Source organism: Parambassis ranga, chromosome 7, assembly GCF_900634625.1.
Source record: "Parambassis ranga chromosome 7, fParRan2.1, whole genome shotgun sequence".
In the NCBI taxonomy this organism is placed as follows: Eukaryota; Metazoa; Chordata; class Actinopteri; family Ambassidae; genus Parambassis; species Parambassis ranga.
Window position 1 is genome coordinate 7175616 of NC_041028.1, and position 23353 is coordinate 7198968.

The following is a 23353-nucleotide window of genomic DNA, read 5'->3' on the forward strand; positions in this document are numbered from 1 at the left end:
CTCACTAGACAGGTTGTGCTTGGACCTGTGAGTGCTTATGTGTGTATGAATACCTGGCTGTTTGTGAGTGTATATGTAGGATGTTGACCCAGTTTAACCCTTTAAAAGACTCTCTCTTTAAGTAGTAAAGCCAAAACAGCTGGTGCTTTGTCCCTCTCCCAGGTGTCTTTTTTAACTCAGTCCTCACAACTCACCCAGCCTCCACACCTTTCTCCTCCTCCTGCTCTCCTCCTCTCCCTCCTCACTTCACCACCCCCGACATGATAGTTTGCTCACTACAAGTGACTTTCTCATATAGTCATACTGATGGCGCTTTGTATTTTGTGTGCCACCTAGTATTTGCAGGCAACCTCACAAAGAACAGATACCTGCCTGTGCCTGCTCATTCATAATTTATGCATGTCTAATGACCACAAATGCAGAATGAAAGTGAATGGGAAAAATTTAGTGACAAATTGCAAGGAAACTATTTTTGTGTGGTGTGTAAACCTAAGAGAATGTGGTCTGACGTGTGCTGAGACATTATGATGTGAGTCAGAGGAGTGTGGAAGAGACCTTGAAGGTCATGTATATATGGAAAAAATGGAAAAAGCTTGAGGGTTTGTAGAAAAGTTTGATGGAAAATGCATTCTGTCAATTTGGTATGAGAGCTGTTTAATTTCTTTGTGCTATCTTGGGCCTGACTGTGAGATTGCTGCAGAAAAAGGGAACCACAAAATTTTGAAATGTGGGTAAAGACGAGAGCCAAGTGATTTCCAGTTCATAGCTCAATAGTTTTTTCTTTCTTTCTTTCTTTAATGCCACATGGGAGACACACTCTGTAGCACCATGCATTCTAAGTCCATATTTCAGCAACTTTATCAAAAAAACTTAAAGACTCCTTGTTTTTGGTAGTTCAAGTATTAGATTGTATGGGAAATTCATTGTATACACTTTGGAAGGATGTCCAGCCACAACAATGTAGATCTAAGCCAACATGTGTATGTGTTGCAAGCTGTGAAGGAACAGACCCTGAGGCCGGGGTTCCATTACAGAACACAATGCCCTCTGTGTGTCAGAAACAACCAGCAGCTAAAGACAGCAATAGGGACGCAGCATTACAACGCTAACAAAATGATTTCCATTTCAGACACTAGACACACATCTGAAAGCTACAGTTTTTAAAACAAATACATCCAACCACAACTGACTGCAGATAAAGTTTAACAACAAGAACCATCTGACACAAATTCCATGTCCATCTCAATGGGATGCACAATAGCTATGATCTTCAGGCTGGCTCTCATCCACTTTGGCGTGGACCCAGATGTGAAATCAACACAAGATGTTCTTAGATTTAACATTTTGCCTAAATCTCTGGGAATGGGTTTCAGTAGTAGTGGGGCATATCACAGAAACAATTGTGAGAGAGGCTAAAGGTTAATACAGTTATTTACCCAGTATGCAGAACCACAGTAACTGTCTCATGCACACATAAACACACACAGGGACTTTGGGTTTAATGAAGTGCTTGGTTTCCACTGAGAGGAGATTAAGGTTGGAGGGCAAGCTGTGGGAACAACTGGAAAACATTTCAGCTTGTGAAGAACATCTTAACATTTTATGGGAAATAATGTACCATTCATTTTTTTCTATATGTCCAGGTATGTTTTATGGTCAGTCTGGACCCATCTGTACATACTGTACATGGTGTATACTGTGTATGATTGTGGTCTAGCCTGTGTACAGTGGAGTCTGTCCTTGGTGGGACAATAGCGGGATTCTGCGTAGCGGGCCGTGGGAGGAAGGGGACAGAAGAGTCAATGAGTGAAGAGGCTTCTGGGATGCGTCAGTACAAGGCCATGATGAGGGTGTAGGAGGACGGGCCCTCTAACTCAACAATGAGCGGAGGAACAGCCATTCAGTCGCCTCACAGGGCGACACGCACACACGCATATAACCATAGGTACACACAGTCAACAAAGGTGCAGGGGAAATTAAGCCATTCATCCACCTTCCCTCGTGACATATGGATAACTGGGACAGAAGGCCTCAATTAATGACAGATTATTTGGTGTAGGTTTTCACTGGCCATTAAGGAAGAGAAAGAATGAATGCTACGGTAAATGTCAGAGTAACGATGTGTCATTATTGAGTCTGATCAATGCTTATGTATAAAAGAAATGAAGCATAATTGAGAATACTCTGTGTATGATCTTTTAATGCCCAAATAGTATTAAGAAGCAGGGGATGAAAAGTGTTTAGATGCATTAAGTTAATAAAGGACATTTAATATAGTGATATAATGGGTGCCCTTTGCTGTTGTTATGTGTGCATAGTGTAGAAATTTATATGGTCATTCCGAGTATATAAGTATATATTTTATATTGAAAGACAAAAAAAAGCTAGCTTCATTAAAAGTTTTTTTTAACTCTCTTCTATTGGTTTCTATTGCAGCTTGTTGCTTGCATCAAAAAATACTTGGTTAGGTTTTGAAAAAGTTTAGTCGAAAAACATTTGGTGCTGTGGACTGAAAGGAAAACCATGCTCTGTGGCATGTATGATGAACACTGAACGGAAACTAAAATCGTAGCATGATGATAAAAGATCTAGATTATAGTTGTCAAGTAAGTGATAGAAAGAGTTTTAAAGTGTGCTCAGCTGGCTTGTGTTACTATTACAGTGACTTAAAAATTACAATGCAGTTAGATCTCAGTGAATATGGGTAGAAATAGTGATTGGCAGCACACATTTCATGACCACCTCCACATTAGTGCACTATATGAGGACATTTACATCACAATTACATAGTAATCACTGTAGGTCAATGCAAGGTCATCACCTTTGTCCTCTGATGACACATTTCCTGATGGTCTTCTGCAGAAAACAAGGCTGGCCTCCATACAGCTGAGGGGCCACTGGATTCAAGTAATTAGCATAAAAAGGGTATCAAACATGGCCTCACCAGATCTCAGCCTAAGTGAGCAGCTATTATGCAGCATTCTCCTCTCCCATCATCCAAATGACAAATACTGCAATGTGTCGTGGAAGAATGGCAGTCCGTCCATCCAGTTTTAGAGACGTGTAGAATCACCTTACTAACAGTTTCTATTGCTCTCCTGTTGCATAAAAAGACATGTGACTGAAGTTCAACGAAAAATGACATCATTCTTGGAATCACTGAGATGATTGTAGATGTGTGCTTTACTGTAACCATGTGTCAGTTTCAGACCACTGCATATCCCTGAGCAGATTTTTTTTGATCCAGGAACAAACCTGTCCAACCGCTTCCCAGTTATCTCTTAGATACATATCGAGAGTGCCTAAGGATTGGCCCGTTGTTTGTTGTGCTTGGATGAAAACAGTGGCAGTGTTTGGATTTCATGTTGGTGCACTGCATTGGCACCCTACAGCTGTAAATAAAGAATAATTTTACTTGCATATTGTTTTAAATGATGCAATTGGTGAAGATGATGTAGCATAGTGCAGAATGCCTCTCAACAATGATGCACTGTGTGGTAATGTCAGTACAAACTTTCAAGTCATTGCAGGAATTTGGAGTTTATAGAGCTGTAAATTGACGACCACACATTAGGGAGGGGTTGTAACTGGTCCAAGATATTGTAACACACACATTCACAGACACAAATACACACACTCGCTGTTATAATGATTAATGGCTTATTTTTGCTGCACAAAACCATGACATAACCACATATAGCCTCGTTCTCATGTGGGACAAATGCGTTATTTTGTCAAATAAACAAAAACAAATAGATTCTAAAGTCCAGAAATAAGTGCAGCTTGGACAATTTGCCTAAGGCTAGGAAACCCGATCAACAATGCTCTTTTTTTAAATAACCTGCTTTCAGACTTAGGCCTGAAACAAGGTCAAACTCATGCACACAGATCATCCAAAGCAGTCCCAGTGTCAAAATGCCTGAAATATGAGGATATTGGTGCACTCTTGACCTCTTTTCTGCCCTCTCAGCCAAAGTATTGACCCTTCCTCAGAATTTCGCACCCTTAACAACTCTAGAGTGGGGTGCAGGGCCACAGTTCGCTGTCTGGGGTTTCCCCTTACAAACCGAGTCTCAATAACAAGGGCCAAGGCAGTTTTGACAGTGACGCAAGATTGTACACAGAAACACACATATTTGAAAGTGCCATAGAGTTTCAAGAGCAGGTATACAAGCTTTAGGGTAATGCCAACTTGCGTTTAAACTCATTGGGGGTCAAAAGTCTTGTCAAAGTGACAATGTTCTCAAATGTTAACCTTTGTTATTTCTTCCAGGGCCCATTTGCAACGAATAACATTTCCTTATTAGCAAGACAGCATCAGCTTTTATTTCTGAAACTGAGGGAATTCCGTTTCCCTAAAGAAAGCGAAATGGATGATGCTGACACACAATCCTTCCTTTCTCTCTCATTTTTTTCCCTCCGTCTGTCGGAGGAGATGGGTAGTATGTCTGTCTGCTCAGCGCCAGGGGCTCTGACAATGATATGGTTCAGGTCAGAGAGATGCCATGAAAAAGAGAAACGCATAGAACCAGAAAGAGGGTGAGAGTTGGGGGAAAATAAAGATGCATAAACAAGAAAGGGAGAGAAATGTCAGAAAGGGACTGTTGTGATACAGGAGCCTGGAGGCCCTGCTGAATGCAGGGTGTGGCTGACAGCTACCAGTGTGAGGGAATACCATAGCTGCACGGCTTGAGTCTTCTGGTTGCTCTGTTTCCCACTTTTTACTCCACATCTTGACAAGTAGCAGAGAAGAATTCCTGGTTGCAACAGACCATCAAGGTTCTATTGTTGCAAGTCCATGATTTTCACTGAACTATATACACATTTTGTACTGCAGAAGCTTGTGCATATTTACGAGATCAGTTTAGAGGAAATCGCACATCTCTGGAATTAAGATTAAGATTAAGAAACCTTTATTAGTCCCACAATGGGGAAATTGCCGATGAGCTGCTTGCCTGCGTCACCATGTTGAAGGGTTAACCACATGCATTAAGAAACATTGCATGCGCCTTGAAATATTAAAACCAGTAGTATCAAGTATGTGAGAGTAGCAGGGACTCAGGTGGTGAAACAAGGACAACAAGGATGATCGGGGGAGCCTTTAGTGCAGAAGGCAAAGCCTGACCTTACAAGTGACCCCAAGTCCCATGTAAACAAGCCCTGAATGAGTATTTCCAGGTGTATAAAACAATGAATGGAAGAAGAAAATGAGTACAGCAGGTAGGTGTATGTTATGAGCAACATTTTTTTCATTGCGGAAGCATGTGGAAAGGGTAGGCACTAGGACCTGCTGTGAGCCACACAGGAGGGAGGGAGCAGCTTTGGGACTCCTTTCACCAAACTTTTAGAACAATCTATTTCCCAAAGAGTGTGTGAGGGAGACAGACAGAAGCGGATGGCCCGAAACCTGGATTCACAGCTTTAAAAGCAGGAGCGGGATTCAGAGTTTGGGATAATTCTACCCCTGGCCTGGAGACACAGAGGGAGAGAGAGAGAGAAAGGTGGAATATAGCAGACTTTCTGTGGAAGTTTTCACTCAGTGTGGAGAGGTGAAGGAACATAAGAGGGTGGTGAGTTACAACTTTAAAACTTTCAATTATGTAAATATGTGGTTCACGTGAGAGAGAGAGAGAGAGAGAGAGAGAGAATTTGTATACCTGTCATTAGGTGAATGAATTGATATTAAGCAAGGGACCTGGAGCAGGATCATAATCCAGCTGAGTGCAACACACAGGAGCTACTATACAAAGTTTAACAAGATAATATTGCTAAGTTCCTCCAGTGTTTTGAATCAGATACAGCCAAATACATGTAGGTGGAAGGAGTGAATGAAAGAGGCCAGGCTGTAGAGAGAAAGAAGGAATAGAGGTGAGGATTAGAAAAAAAAATAGGGGTTCTCCAGACTTCAATGGGAACCCGTTTACTGTTCAGAAACTTCTGGGACATCAGGTTACCTTCTCTCTCTCTCTCTCTCTCTCTCTCTCTGTCTGTCTGTCTGTCTTTCTCTCCACTCAAGTTACACAACCCTCAAAAGACTTGTAGATTCTGATGAGCTCCAGTGTCCATCATAAAGTATGTTTCTGAGGTTATCCTTATGTCTGGGCGGGACCTGCTGTTTATGTCTGTGCCACTCATCAGTTTCTTTTAGTTAGATTTGCACATATGATTGTGTATGTGTTTGCAAGCAAGCATATGTGCTAAACACAGACCTCATGCCTGCCACTCCTACCAGGGAATTCCTTTCGGGCTTTGACAGGGGAGGAATGTCACTGTGAACCAATATTTATGCACACAAATAAACACACACACACACACACACATCAAAGGTTTAGACAGTGTCACATACAGTAAAGGGTAAAAGTGCACCTCTGTAGGATGAGAAAACACATCAAACCGTTTAGCTTTGGCCAGTGAGTAACATTTTTCAAGGGCTTGCATAAAGTTAGATGCTTGTGTGTGTCACAGAGGAACTAACTGTGCTTGCATTACCTCTCTGTTGGAAAAGGCCACATTCGTCTGGCTATATGACATCATAACAGAGCCTATATTTTGTATTTATTTATTTATTTTTGTGACTAACACCAGAGGAAGTCAGAGCGAATTTTGTTAGAAGTTTAACTAAAATTCTAATGCATGTATTTGTTTTGCGTTTCAAGTTAAGAAATATTGGCCTTTAGGGCCTATATAAAAAAAGAGGACATCATCAGCCAAGATAACATGAACTCGACTGAGTATCGTTCAAAAACAACATTAGTTCTTTTTTGTGTGGGCTTTTTTTTCCCCTAGAGCTGCTCCTATCGTTTAACCAATCCTGCCCCTTGGCTTGTGATCTACATTTGACTCCGTCTGTTCACAATGTATCTTGGCTAGCCTGTGGGCTTAACTGTCTGTCAAGCATGCCAAATGATTCAGAGAATTACAGTCTAAAGTGGTATGTAGCTTCAGCAGCATTTCCTTTCCCATTTTTTGTTTTGTTTGTATATCAGCAATAAAACTTGAAAAGTAATTTTTAATAAAAAAAAATCTGACAACAAAAACTTATGTTTGAAGTATAAAAATGTAAATAGCCCTACATTATAAATCCTTCAAATCCACAAGTGTACCCACGTCACGGCTAAAAACAGCTTATGCCATATGAACTTGTGCTCGTATGTGTATGGAGGGCAGATGGACAGTGCTGTTTTTCCCTGCAGACAAAGATGTCTGTGATTATTCATGACCCTCTCAGGTTTCCCTTTGAAGCTGAGTTACAGCTTTCCCTATGTTAGCACCAGTGTATTTACGTGTGTAATGTGTATGTGTGTATTACTTTGTATGTGTGAGAGACAAAGTGAGAGAGAGGAGACACTTAATATAAAAAGCTTTAGATGATATGAAACATGTGCTGACCAGAAAGAATCTAGTTTTATTATACAATACTCAATAAGAAGAGGAAAATGTGTTTATAGCCAATAGGTTACATTTTAAAAAGTATCCAATGCTTTTTAAAATGTAACCTATAGCTATAAACATACAGTTTTGAATATATTTCTCATTTTAAAATGTATGTCTTATCCTACACTGTCGAAGCAGGCTTATTTACGCTAGGAAAACAGCTCAATGGTAATATAACAAATAATGTCAGGATATTTAATCAGTTTATAAGCAGTCTACTAAAGTTTGATGAAGCTATTACAAATCCTTCCACTGAAATACTTTTACGAATGGCGCACGTCAACATCATCAGCAGTACAGCACAGTATATTTTATGCAAATAAGGCAGTTTCTGTTTATGGATTGACTCAACCACTAATAAAGAGTAATTTACCTTTGTTTCAAAATTAACTATTTATTATACAACCGCAAATATACACGAATAAATACACCTCAGTATAGTCAAAACATTAGTCTTACATTTCAAATAATATTTGCATTAAACGTATTTGTCTTGCTACAACACAACAGGAATATAAATCTGTAAAAATCTACACACTCAAATTATGACAGTAAGAGGATCCACCCCTAAAAACACATAGAGGATGGTATGATGTGAGCCGTCTAGACGGCTTCGTGCTGTATGTGACACCTGGTCAGGGGAGAGGCTGCACACAGCACACCTGGACTGTCAGTTTAACTTTGGCCCCTTGACCTGAGTCCTAAAGCCAAATGCAACAACTCTGACACTAAACTTACAGTTACTCTCACAGAGGTATTCTTATTCTTGATAAAACACAAGTGTTTTTTGTGATAATGTATGAGTTGAGGACATCCTTTAGTTTAATACATGCTGTCAGCAGCATAACCTATATGACTATATCAGATACAGTTAAACCATTAATACAGTATGAAGCACTGTGAGCTTGAGTACAGCTACTGTAGTTTACAAGGATTTCTATAATATCTGAGACAGTGCCAGCTGGCTGGATATCAATGAATAAAGGTTCGTCTGACTGATAATGTCCTCAATAAATTCTTATCAGACCACAAAAGCGTGAGGCAGAATGATCACAATCCTCTTCTCATGCACGCACATTATCTGCATACCTTAACAGTTTTTTTAGACTTTTCCTAAAGCACCCTGTTCCTTTAGTTTATTATTGCCCCCATAGCATTATTAATGTCATGCAGGATTAACTGCAGCTACACTAAAAATAAAATCTCATGTTTTTGTGAGCAAGTCTGGACAAATACAGATTTTAATGTTATTTCAAGGCACGTAGAGTTTAGGGGCACTTGTCACTTTGAAAGTGCATATTTTCTAAGTACTAAAAAATGGTGCAAACAACGTCTCTTTCTGTGCAAAATAGATAATGCTTAATTATCTAGAACGAAGCTTTCCTTTGGGAAAAATGAGGAGATAATTCACGGGTCAGAAGGTAAACCCGGGTCTCTGGTTATCTTTTGGGTCAGAGCACAGCATGGGGTAAGAACATCTGGTGTAAAGTGAACCAGCTGAAAAAGTCTGGAATCAGTGGGAAAGGTAAAAAGTCAAAGTTCAGCCTAGAGGTTACACGTCTGTGTTGGTGGAGGGAAAAAAGGGGGGATGCGGAGGTCATTGCAGGTCAGAATCCTGAACCTAACCTGGCACAGGAGAAGAACACAAAATACGGAAACATAACATCAGCTTTCTGCAGTAATTCTTGTTGACATGTCCTCTACAAAAAACTTCTCACAATGTTTGGGAGAAAACGTATTTAACAGAAATCACAGCTAACATTGTTTGACATAACTCACCGGATTTAGGAGAAAATTCTCGTCAGACATGGTCAACATTCTCGATATGGATGTGGTTTTCAGGTGCTTTGCACTGTACAAGATGAAAAAACAAATAACACACTTGTGTGTTTAGACTATTCATTGAACGCTAAATCCAAGACTGTTAAAGCGCATCAGTTTTTGTGATGACTGATGAAGATCTGATTTTGACAGGTGCTTCATCAAAGGGTTATGTCTGCGCGTTTCTCTTCTAATGTCTATACATGTGTATATACCCAAAAAAAACTAGTGGCAGACATGCCTGCTCATTCCACATTAAATGCTTCTATGACTTTCAGCTATGACTCGCTCTGCTTTCATGCATGTGCATGCCACGCAAACACAGTAGCTGATAAATCACTAAATTACCTGAGCTTTTCTTACCGCTAGAATAACAGTGTTGTGGTGTTAATGTTGACTTAGCGCGCGCCTGCTGTTTTGAATTGTTTCACCGCAGCCATCTTTTAATGTGTGTGTGTGTACATTTGGATTGATGTGATGACACAGTCTTACTCTCACTTTTCTTCTCTCTTTGTGTCACGATCGGTGGTTTGACTGCAGCTTGTCTGGACATGAAACTCTCTTTTGTTTGCCATCAACAGAACATTTCCAATATTCAACCTCACTCCAAAATCTCATGTGTATAAGCAATGCTCATGTGTATGTACTTTACACGTGTGTTTGTGTTGGATACGCATCAAATACACATACACACGCCTTAGCCCTTAAGGATACAAGTCAAGCCACTTATTATGCACTTATTTGGATTATGCCGATTTAAGAATGCTCAGAATGCAGAAGGATGAGCCACTAGCTAGTCATAACAGACTGGTCTCCTACGTGGCCAGTAGAAATTAATAAGGCGTCGCTATGCTCACAGTTGTTTCAGCCAGACAAGGATCCCAAAAAATTCCACATCAAGGACTTTACAAGCAGATTTCTCTACTTTGACCTTTAAACTATCCATCTTACCTGTCAGCAAGTTTTGTTATAGTTAAAACTGAAGGATTAATGCAGTGTAATTAGGACTCTTGTGGGAGGATGACGCCGTAGGAAGCAATTTCTTGCTGCTGGATTCTCTGTTAAACCGCACAGTAAATATTACCGTACTTAAACCCCCACTACAGATCACACATGCATGCACAGAAAATACATGGAGTCAGGAAGGCAGCCATCTCTTTCGCCATAGCTCTGCTCTCACACTGAACATGGCATGCTGCTAACAGACAGAGGATGGGTCTGGGAGGTCCCACACAGACAGGTGGTTGACATCAGCTGGAGGGGGAAAGAGAGGGAGGGAGGAAGATACGGCCTGAGAGATAGAGAGGCAGAGAAGCAGAGAGAGTGTTCAGAGAGAGTGATGACAGAACGATGTGGAGACCACACAGAATAGACGGTTGGGTCAAGTCTTTAGTAAGAGGTGTGAGACTGTAATCAAACAAACTCTGGGAGTGACGACAACACTACATTTTTACAGTCTTTAGAGGAGCATAGTTCACACAAAATTTGATCCCCTAATAATTAGAGAAAACAAAGCTGAATATGCAAAGCACTTTCAGAAACATTGTAGATCAAAAATATGCAAAATGTTTTTTGTGTGTGTGTAACCCTTTCCACCCTGGCTCATGTTTGTAGCTCAGTCACACATTAAAGCAGCTCCTCACTAGAAATGCTAGTGCAAAGAGACTCTATTGTATGTATTGTATGATTCCCCTTCCTAATCCCACCGAGAGGCCGCAGGTACACACAGGTTAAGTAACTAAAACTAAAAAAACAGATTACCGGTCCAGGCACAATCACCAGAAACAACAATAAGCACAAATACACACTTATTGAGGTTATTTAGTTAAGCCATGTAATAAATGTGTTGATCAAAACAAACCAACATTCTTCATCAATATGAGTGAAGACAAGGAAAGGGAATAAATATTATGTGGTGGTGGTCTCCGTGATTTAAATTGAGTGCACTTTGTTTCCACAGTTTAGTTCAAGTCTATGCAAGCTTGCGTTGTGGCCTGTTGGCGCGCGTTGGAGCTGATTGAACAGAAAAAAAAGAGTTCTTACCACCTGTAGCAGCCCTCCTGCAGCAGTCCGGCCATGGCACCCTCCAGCAGCGTCTACCTCACATACACCACCGCAGTCCTGACGTCCAGGAGAGACCTCCGGAGCACCTCGGGTCTTCTGTCACACTCCGGTCTCGTACCGGAAGTAGGCAGCTAGCGCAACGCTAAGCTATTTGAGCTAGCATTTCCCACTGGAGACACACTCCTCCACAGGTTGAATTTAAACAGTCTAAACCGTCGACACACATGCGGAGTCGAGCAACAACAGCCTGAGCGATGTTCGACCAAAGGTAAACACTGAAAAAACACTTTAAATCCTAACACTGGTACTTGTGCCCTCTCCTTACGATCACGCATCTTCTCTCTTCTTCGTCTCTTCCCCTCATGCACGAGAGCTCGCCCCTCACGCGAGATTACAGGAAGTCACATCAACACCAAGGTCAATAACAGCTCGATGTTTTTTCTTCCAATTTCCGATCACGCTGAAATAATTATATTATAATTAACTGAAATGACCATTCTCCAAAGGAGATGCCAAAAATGTTATCTTTATCTTAACCAAATAGTTTTTTTTATTTCGACCCTATGAATTTAATTTGTGGAATTAAATTTTATATTCTGAAAAATATAAACAAACTGATAGGGATCAGTTAATATTAATATAATATGTACATGGTCACCATGACAATGCTATGGGGCTTTGTGTGATGCTTGCAATGTACCATTTCAACATTGACATAGGATCGGTGTGTATAGCCTATTTCATCATCCAAGTTTGCACATTTTTGCTTTTTTACTGTCAGATGTGAAGAATATTTATATGTTCAGTGCATGGTTGTCAGAACATCAAGAAATGCTGTTGATGCATAGTCTGATTTCTGACAGAATGTAAACCAAATGTATGTGTACAAGCCCACACCTATGCTCATGGCATCAGACAGAAACGCAGCGTAACTGGGGCGTAATGGTTTCTGGGTGAACACATCTGTCTACTTACGCCCATGTTTCACTTAGCGCTGCAGGTTCACCTGGGTGACTCACTCTCCATGGCTCCTCTGCTGTTTTGTTTACCACATAGGCAAAGGGTTACGTGCAAACCTATATGCTCCATTTTGCATTCAGCGTTGAGGCCGTTTTTGTATGAGTCAAGTCTGAATGAGTCACGCTGATGATTGTCAGTGATCTTTATCAGGAACACAGCTGACATTTACCTTTACTTAATGATTTCAGTCATATTAAACCCATGCTGGTGTTCTGGAAAGATTAATGTCAACATGCTCTCGATGGTTAATAAAAACCTTGAGACTGAATAAGCAACATGGCTTTCTGTCAGCAGGAGCACACATAGGAGAACATCTTCTGTTAAAACCATTGAGAGGATGGTGATAAAATTCAACATGTTCCCTACTCATTCCTCCCTCTGGTCCTGTCCTTGAACATTGCTGCTCGCCTACAACCTTGTCTTTCTATCACATGCTCCTTTATTTGGTCCGTTCTCATGACAAACTGTATCATCCCTTGTCTTAATCCCACCCTCCATTACTGGATGTCTCTCCTCATCCCCTGATTCTTCTGATTTCTTCCCCCTCCATTCCTGCTGTCTCTTCATCTCTGTCTGCAGCCTGACAGGCATTTTTCCCTTCAGCCCTCCTCCTCCTCTTTTGCACTGCTTTGGGATTTTAGATTCTCACCAGGAAGGAGGAGTTATTACCACAGCCATGCCAAAAGATTAACCACTTGTCATGAGAAGATTGTTGAATGTCAAGGTCATAAAAACTAGGGGTCTGGAAAACATGTTAATCATTGTGTTCATCCTGCTTTCAAGGCCTGGAGGACCGGGCCTCCTACGTCCACTGGTCCAGTACAGGGAGAGGGTGGGTTTGACTGAGGATGGGCCTAATTGACATGGAGGAGAAAAACTTTTACTAACACAAAATTGATGCTGTGGCTGTGGCTTTGCCTCACTGCCAAAAGTAACATCACATCACTAATGTTTATTGTCTGTGAGGACTATGTAGTGACAGCAGAAATGGATGAGAGTGGTGATGTCAGAGCAAAAACCTGAAAGGGATAGTCTGATTTCTTTGAATGTCTTTGAATCATCATCATGATCTTGCTGCTTAACATGTTAATAATGTGAAACATAGCGGAAAGTCCTGTGTTGTATGAGGTAAAATTATTGTTTATGGATTTATTATGGATTTTTTTTGGTGATGTAAGAGCATCTGATCTCTGTCAGGAAAAGCCTTCTTAGTGCTGAAGGTGAAGCAGTGATAATGCTCTAAATATGTATCAATATTGATTTTTGTAGGAGTTTTATGCTGCAGACTCCGTCCACAGACGTTTATTTCTTTTCTTTGTTAGCCTGAGTGTGTGTGGCCATGTTGTTTGCATTCCTATAGTAGTGTCTATGGTGCACAAAGCAGTGTGTGTCTGTCAGAGTTCAAATAATCTATTTGCTGTCTGTGTTATGAAATACCTAAACTCATACTGTGTATCTTCTAAGGCAAACAACACAGGCAGCAGAAAAAGCAGTCAAACCATTATTTGTGATGTACACCTTTAGAGGAAAAGCCAAACAAATAAAGTTGTAATTTTTCTTTGAAATCAGTCATTAAAGGTGTACACCTGGTCAGGAAAACATCCAGGAATATTCATATTATATAACACATTTCCACGAATAAATGTTTGACTTTTATTCTAGGAAGCACATCATTAAACAACAAAAAACAAACACAAATATCCAACGGTATACAAAGAGCTGCATTGTTTTACTTTGCTTTCTCTTCTTACTGATCATGCCATTCCTCTAAATGCAATTACAGCTTAAATGAAAGTCAGAGTAGATGTTTACTTTGGACTGCTTTCACAAACAGCACAAGGATTCAATCTTTCTATTATCATGACTCATTGTTCGACTTACTGTAAGACAATGTGTGACAATAATGGAAAGGCTGAGGTTACATTAGCTAGTCATGTCTGCTTTGTGTCAGGGTTTCCCATCTAAACACCACAAGACTCTGGAGCAGAATGTTGTCTTTATTTGTTGCATTGTGTATTGTTGAAGATTTAAAACTTCAAATGTCTTCAGGCCAACCTATATTTAGCATAATGCCAACACCTTCTGATTCTTAGAAGTGTGTTGGGCAGGTATTTCTTGTGGCCTTGTGTTGTGTGATGCTTTGTTTCTTTCAGAGAAAATTGTGTGGTGACTTCACCTGCGTGTTTTTGCATGTTTGATATCTGCCTGATATAGATTTTGTTTTGTTTTGTAAATATTTGTATTCAGCAGAAGTGCACTGGCACACTTTTTTTCATCTACATTTTTCAGTTTGTTTTAGTGAAAGTTAAAGTGGAACCATATGCAGACACAAATCCAACTGCTATCCCAGTTCCAAGACCAAAAAAAAAGAGGAATGCAGCTTTATGTCTGTGTATTTTATTATATCATTAAAGCAGTTGCTTTTCAGCTTCTGAAGCAGTAGCTACATTTTACTCCACACCACACAAAACAAACAGTTTTGGTTCAAGTTAGACCAAGTGTCTGATCTCCAGTTAGAGGGTCTATGGATTTCATCAGTAATTTTCCCTAAAGTCTAGAAAACACTGACCCAGCTCCCTGCACCTGCACACGTGCTGCTGAAATCTGTTCACTGTTAGACACAGAAACATGCCATGTATACAGGAAGTTACCTCTGGCTTTTAACTGTGAGAGGAAATGTGAAAGGGGGAGACAGAAAGAGTGAAGCAGAAAGAGAGAAGGCATCAAACCTCAGGATGAACACACTGGCTCTTTGCCAAGCCTCTTCCTTTTAGTTTCCACGTCGTGGCTCCCTGCTTCCCTGATGTTCTCAAGATGCCCTCCACAGACATACACAAGCTTCTATGTTACCACAGCTGATGATGAAAACATCTGTTTGAAACGCTGATACATATGCATGTATGTATATATATGTGTGGGCACCAGTGTTTGGATGCTTGCTAATCAGCCTCATGTCTCCCACTGCGCAGCATCAATTCATGGTTTTACAACAGGTACATTTGTTTGAAGTGATTTCACACGCAGCCTGAGGCTTTGCTGTAGTTCAGAGGTTGTGTTGGCAGTGAGCTGGGAAACATTCAGTAGACGCAGGCTACCTGATTACCTGTGTGTGACTGCCAGCACCTTTTGAATGGAACGTCAGTAAGTTGGAAGCTTTTATCTGTGTGTTCTTAACTCAAAGGATATTTTACTGCTGCAGCCAGTAAACCCATCAAATTAATACAAGCTGCAATGTGAAGAGCTGCAGATATTTATTTGTTCCATATTGTAGCAGTTGGCGGTGCTGTGCAGTAAATGTTCTTTTGTTCTCCATATCTTGCATCATTTGTCATCCCACTGTAAAGTGCTTTAGCAGGCTGTGTGTGCTTGTTGGTTTGACACCGCCTGTTTCATTCTTCCTGTGTCCTGAGGCCAGAGCAGAGCAGAATTTGCTGTTTGAACTGTTCCTGATTTACAACAGGTGCCTCAGTTCCCACTGTATTTTAAACATAAAGACACCGGGACAGAACAGCACACTCATATTTTAGAATTAAAGTATGGGTTTAGAGACAGAGGTGTAGAAAAGCCAGCTTTTAATGTAATGCATACAGAACAACAGGACAAAAGACAGGCTACATCTGCAGACATACAGATTTAATCTGAAAATCTCAGCTAAAATTAAACAGTTTTTCCCTCGAGAAGGCATGAGCACTTCCAAAAACTCAGAAGTTTTGAATGAAATATTAAAATAAACACCATCCTGCCTTCAGTAGAAAAATGACTACTGAAAGCAAGATGAGATTATCTTCCAGGCAAGATGAGACCTATCTCCAACCAGGAAAGTTGGCCTTCTGTGTGCAAAAGTATGATCAAGATTTTAGTGCTTAAATCTAACTAAACTGTGAATAAAATGAAAAATAATATCTACTATCTAGCTTTACTACATGAATCAATGGCAAACCGTTTGACCTTTCTTTCGTTGAACTGTGTTTTTGATGTTTTTTAAGTGTGGATACTCCATATACATTTAGAGGTAGTTTGTCTGACAGTCTGACCTGCTTCGTATATGCCATATATGAGGGTTTTAATGCATTTTCAAGAACAGGCTGCTAACTGACAGCCTCTCAGGAACATTTGGAGAGTGTAACATCTTTTTGCTTTTAACAGACGTTGCATGACATCATTTTACGTGACAAAAACTTAATTCATGGCGGAATCTTGGCTGTTGCATTAGTTTCACATGGCGGCTTATCTAAACTGTGACAGGCAGATTTTCTCTGTGCAGATGACAAGCTTCCATTACAACTGTGAATGAAACATTGCAATGATGATAATTATAAGAAATGCCTGAGTGCTGCAATGACTTGCACTTTCATTTCAATTTAATCCTTCTCCAAAAGTTAGTTTTACTTCGTTGTAGGAGACACCAGGGAATTCTAATAAGCTGTTGCATTCTTCAAACACTGATTAATGAGTATTTGATAACATTTTTAGAGGAAATAAATACATCTTCAAACATTTGGACGTGTGTGAAAGGGAGCAAGTTGACCTGGCGGTCATCCCGCTTGATAATTATTTCCAGTGGTTGACAGCAGGAGGAACTGCACTACACTGAGCTGATGAGAGACACAGAAAAACTGTTTACCTTCCTCTGTTTTTCTCTGCATCAGCCTCTCTTCTTCTTCTCTCTCTCTCTCGCTCTCTCTCAGCCGCTGTCAGGTTCTCTTTCTCACCCCTTCATAATCTGATGCTGTTGTCAACACCGTTAGAGAGAGGTGTGTGTTTGTTTGAGAGAACCGTTGACACGCAGCTCCTGCACATCTTTTAACAAAGACTTGTAACTAATGATTAATGTATAACATGGATAGGAAGAAGCCTTTGCTAACTGTAAACTAACCTCAGATTGATGGCAGGCGATGCTGTCTGCCTCAACACTCTGCTAAAGCCACATGCGGTAATTTAATGTACCATAGCCAATCTGTGGATCGTGTCATAAACTGGCAGACTAAATAAGAATGCACCACAGGCTAACAGTACCGGTAACAGACCGCCTTTGGCCGAGTAAGAGATTAGTCTCTGTCTGAGGTGATTTTCCTCTCGTGCTGGCCAATTGTTGGTGTTTTTACGTCACACAGAATAGCAGCTGTGTGACTAATGTCTTCTGTCCTCTTACTTTCATCAGCTTTTGCCAGCTATCTGGTGTAGCCAGATAGTGCCATGCGGTGCATGGAGCGCTCATGCAACCGTTAGCATTTGAAAGTGATAGATGACTCAACCGAAAATGGTCTTAATTTCATGTCTGCCAAATCTGTTAGCCTGCTGGGAGAAAGGAAACCTTCTGACAGTAAGCCACGTGTGCCTGCATGCTCCACAGGCTGCCCTCCATAATGCCACCTAGAACATGTGAATCATCAAATATTACTGAACAAGCATTGTGGAAACATAAACTTCTTGTCTGTTGCTTTTTTGTCATTATTTGGATACAGACAGTGTCCTACTAGCGCTCTTATTCTTCTCCCCGGTGTGTTTGTATACTCTGATTTGTGTGCATGGATACTAAAGAGGAAAGCAGGGAGCCTCGCACAGCACTTCCTCTTCTAGCTCCACATATAGGATGTATGTTAGAATGAAAAATCTATTCAAGCCACAGCCCATTCAACACCTTAGAAATGCTGGTGAAATATCCAACCTTGCAGAGGTGGCTCTATTTATGTACAAACTTTTTGCAGTACAATGTGGTTGTGTTTCCACAAAACCATAAACAGTTTTGGGAGCACATCCAAAGGCGGTTCAACCTTGAGGAGAATCTCACATCGCCTTGTGTGTGTCTGTTATTTTGTATACAGTATTTGAACGAGAGGGTCAGAAGGATAGTGAGACAGATTTTGATCCAGTGTTGAAGTAATCCTGTAAGTCAGAGGTGCTTTCTAAACCGCTCTGACCCCTGTGCTCCTGCGCTGCAGTGTTTACGCTGACTCCACTGGCATTAAACACAAGCCACATATTTTTAACATTAGGATCCTCCAGAGCTCACCCTGGGCCATGTAAATAGTGAGCTGCCCGTCAGCCTGGATCAGTCAACTCGCTGCCTGTTTGGACCAACTCCATATGTGAATGAGTCTGTGTATGTGTGTGTGTGTGTGAGAGAGATTATGTTTATTGAAGCCAAAATATATCTCTTGTAGGTCAGTTTCTCTAAACAATAGCTGTTTCCATCACCCAAGATTACTTGATTATTTTGCAGTTGCACTCCCAAACTGACATACAAGCAGTGATTGAAGACATATTTAGAGAATGCAACAAGACCACAACGTATCTGAGGGCATGTTGTGCATAGAATATCTTTCCTTTCAAAAGGTAACAATAGAACAAAACAGTAGGATGTGTTGGCAGAGTCTGGTCTCTCTTGAATACATTTCCATACATTTCTATAGTTACTTTCTTTCCCTGCTTTGTACTGAAAATGTGTTTCAAGAACAGAAAACAAGGGGATCGGAGGAGCTTGTGGGAAAATACCTACTAATCCTCTCTGAGTTAATATTTCTAATGGGAACAGAGTCAGTGACATTTTGATATTTCTCAGCTGCGTGTCAGCTTTTTTTTTAGGTAAAGCAGGCAACACTGACCTCTTCTGGTGATTATGTGCTCCACTGGGAGGATTCCAATACAAGTGATTAAATAAAACTTGCGAAGATTTCAGAACAAACTGATCACTTCCTAAGCTTTTTACTTCTGTCAAGCAGAATAGCTACCCTGCTATTCCCACAATGACACTTAATCTTGATCCTAATCTTAACGAGGTAGCAAAATTAAACATGCTGAAGTAAACATTTACAACACCAATAAACTCTGTGGTATTCCTACCCTGTACCAGCAAGCCGGATTGGACAGAACGTGTGCAGATAGGTCAAAAATACTTACACACCATTTTCAGCTCAACTCAGTGACCTGCTGAGTGTTTGTGTAAGAGAAGGTGTGTGTATCTATGCACATGACGGCATCCGAGCATTCAAAGTAGCCATACAAACACCCTTACATGCTTTCCTACATGTAATGCTTGGCATGTATGTTCTGAAGGACACTGCACACTGTATGTGCATATGTTCCCATCTAAACCTTCAGCAGTGCATGCTGGATTACTTTAGGTTCAATATATTGTGTATAACAACTAATGAAGTGTGAAATGCCTCACATTCCAATGTATGGCATGTGTACGTTCTAAGAGTAAAACACGATGAGTGTGTGTGAGTACAATGCTTGAGATAAGATCAGGTAATGACAAATTGTTTATTTATGTAAAAGGGGTGGTGGTCCGACTTAAGATTGTTCTCAACTTAGCAACCCTATTGACTTTGTCCTTATACCAGCAAATGTGTGTTGGTCTTAAAAAAATATTTTATTACATCTATTGTGTAACATCTACAACAGCATTTTTATGTGCCTTTTAGCAGGCAGTGTCTAAATAAAAGCTGCATTGTAGCCGTATTTATGTGTGTGCATGTGTGTGTTACAGAGCTGTAGTTCAGGGGGTCCAGATGGCAGGCATGAGGGGGCCGGCCTGCATTGGAGTCTGGCTCTAGAGTCCACAGGGGCTCCCACTTCAACTGGACACATTCCACAGGTACACATAAACACTTCACACTTCACCACAGCAACACGTGCAAAACAAGACACACTCAAGACCAAAGATTTTCTGCTGCAAATGGATGAAACATTTGTTACTCACCCAGACCAACTGACATAAAAACAATTAATAACAAAATGTAAATGAACACCTTCCCCCTCACTAATGTGTGAACTGTATTGTTGGGTTGTTTTATTATTTGATTTGACCATTTATTGCTAATCTTCTTCTTTATGAAAATTCTTTAAAAATTATACAGCAAACGAGTTCTTCAATGAACATACAATGCAGAAACATAAATCCTCCATGACAGCATCATTACATAACTTGTGTAACAACAGAAAACTTTACCTCTAACATCACCATGAATGTTTCTGGGTTTTTTTTGTAGGACGTGTGCCCATGAGGTCGTCACCACTGGTCCTGCTTCTCCTAATTGGCGTCCAGGCTGTACTGAACATGGGAGGTGGATTGGCCCGGAGCACCGGGGCTACCAACCACAAAGCAGGACAGCAGATGACAGCCAATCACAGAGCAGGACAGCAGCCAGCAGCAGCAGCAGCAGCCAGGGACCATCTTTCTGAAGACCATACTTCACTTCAGCACCATAGGACCAGCCACCACAGGACCAAGAGGCCCCATCAGGCAGCTTCACACACAAAGGATAGGAGCCCTGACGTTGGGCGCTCTACATCGGATTCCCCCCCTGACCCCTCCATCCCAGTGGTGGACCCCAAACTCTTCTCTAAGAGACGCTACCGTTCCTCACCCCGTGTTGTCTTCAGCGAGGTGACCCCATCGCATGATGCCCTGGAAGGTGAGGGCTATGACATTGAAGGGGTGAGGGGGGTGAGGGTACGGCGCAGAGCAGGATCACACACCATGCACCGAGGAGAGTACTCAGTATGTGACAGCATAAATACCTGGGTGGGCAACCTGACTCGAGCCACAGACATAGCTGGAAATGAGGTGACAGTGCTGCCCAATGTTACAATCAACAACGTGGTGAAGAAACAGTTCTTCTATGAGACCACCTGTCGATCCCCAACGCACAGGGGCTCCGGGACCACAAATGGGGGAAAGCCCGGGGGAAGGGGTGGCAAACAAGGTTCCAAATCAGGCAACTCGGGCTGTCTTGGCATCGACAGTCGCCACTGGAACTCCTACTGCACCAACACGCACATATTCGTAAGTGCCCTAACCATCTTCAAGGAACGGACAGCCTGGCGTTTCATCCGCATCAATGCAGCATGTGTGTGTGTTCTCAGCCGGAAGTCTTGGGCAGGAAGACTGGGGCACTGACTGAGGAGGATGACCACTCCTGACCACTGATCTATGAACCAAGCACACACACACACACACACACACTTCTCCTAAACAGCCACTGCAGCTTTATTGCCAATACTGTAATCCCCTCCCCCCTCCCCCCGACACACACACACACTTCCAAACATTTACATTTACACACAGACGTTAATCAATCCAAACCCCCTGGCCCCTGACCCTACCTCAGTCAGAGAAGTCCTGGTTGTTTTAAGTTATGAGGACTGCATGTCATATTTATGGTTTATACAGTCAAATATGAATATATACAGTATGTGTATATATACAAAATTCAAGCTTTTAATGTTGATCTTATTGTTGTTGTGTTGTTCATGCTGTTATTTATTAAACACCTCAGTACTTGCCTGGTTTGTTGCGTCCAGTCACATTTTGGTTTTAAAGCTGCTCTGACCAATATGTTAATGTTAATAATAAAAAAATGAAATAAAAGAAACATCCCTTAATAATAGGTTGCTTTTTAGCACTTTAAGCCTATTGTTTTGGCTGTAAAGGGTGCATATTTGGAGTTTTTGTAAAGCTTTCCCCCCTCAAGAGGCAGCTGTTTATACTGTGTACAAACCTTTGAGAAACCTGCCTATCCTAAACTATACATTTAGGAAAAGCACTGGTTCAAGAAGACACATATTTCACCAAACAATAGGGCGGTGCTGCCTCTTTGCTCTTCATGTCCTTTTTGATAATATACTATGAGTGTTTTACAACTCACAAAGGACGCTATAAGATATCAGTGCAGGAAATGGTTAACAATGAAACAGTGTAGGACAGGAAAATCATTCTGACACACCTCACTGTAGGATAGGTTGCAAGTAAACGTGTAGTATATAAATGGGTGGGAAGCAACACCATATGTGCAAAGAACTTTAAGACAGCTACAGCCAACAGAACCAGAGCCTGGGCCCACCTCACACCCACCTTGCACATCCATCCAGGCTCTTCCTGGGGCAAAGGAATGCCGGTCATACCGCACAGGCACAGGAGCCCATCAGCCCTGCATTTTATACACACACACAGAAGATCGATGGGCTGTGATGTTCCCAGCAGTGGTGGAGAATTTCTGTCCCCTTGGACAACTGGTGTAAACACTGCAAGGAAGTGCCTGTGAGTCTGTATTTGGAAATGATGAGGACTTCATGGTTGAAACACACCAACATATTTAACCTTTATAAGCTGGCAGAAAAAAACTGGAGGCCCTAAGATATGCTTTAGTTCAAGTGTCATATAAATTGTCTGCATATCTGTACAGTTAATCTTATGTAGACTATATCTAGAAGATCAACTTTTCTAACCCATCTCTTCTTAAGGCAAGCACATGCTACCCCCTTGTGGTCACATGGACTACAAGCTGGTGCCACATAAACATCAGAGAGCTGGTACACCACACTCACTCTTTCTTTTCTTACACTGAAAGTTGAATTCTGCACACATCCTCACTTCATCACCTCCCTCAGGTGCTGGGCTGTGCTCTCACCTTCACTAATGCCGCTGCTTCACAGATTATACACAGTGCTCCTGGTGCGTTGCCAGGAAACCTCCTCACAGAGCGGCTGTTTGATCAATGGTTTTTCAGACATTGACCTCAGATAACCCCTCGCTTTGGCGAGCAGCATGAAGGGCTGTGGCAGGAGCTGCGGTGGTTTGTGAACCTGTTTTATCTTGAGTTTCTTTAGTTACACATGGCCATGAGCTGCATGTAAAGTGAGGAAGACCACACAGAAATATACATTATTCTCTCTTATAGACATACCCACCTCTTATGTGTTTCCTATTTAAAGTTATATTTGCAATCATGAGTGTGAGATCCCTCTACTTATGCTCTAAGTAGTCATTTGTAAAAATCTGCATTAGTACTCAGCATCCCTAACTACACAAATTAAGAGCAGTCATGTGACCTTCTATACAAAACATCAACTACTATCACCAGCAGGTGGTGCTATGTGGTCACAGATATACAGCGTCCTTCACTTTTAAACTGGCAGCACTGTTGCTGCAATGTTGAGTTTTTTGTTTTGCAATCACAGCTTGGCTAACATGATTTTACACATTATAAAATTATGATGTTTCAAGATG

At 41.2% G+C, this 23353-nt stretch overlaps 1 protein-coding gene across 1 annotated transcript; it reads left to right on the forward strand.

Moving 5' to 3' along the window:
* Window positions 1-5378: 5378 nt before the first annotated feature.
* Window positions 5379-21437, forward strand: ngfa (nerve growth factor a (beta polypeptide)). Its single transcript, XM_028410287.1, has 3 exons — window positions 5379-5570; window positions 19832-19939; window positions 20334-21437. Exon 3 carries the CDS (start codon window positions 20345-20347, stop codon window positions 21242-21244), a length of 900 nt encoding a protein of 299 aa, XP_028266088.1. The 5' UTR covers window positions 5379-5570; window positions 19832-19939; window positions 20334-20344; the 3' UTR covers window positions 21245-21437.
* Window positions 21438-23353: the final 1916 nt, after the last annotated feature.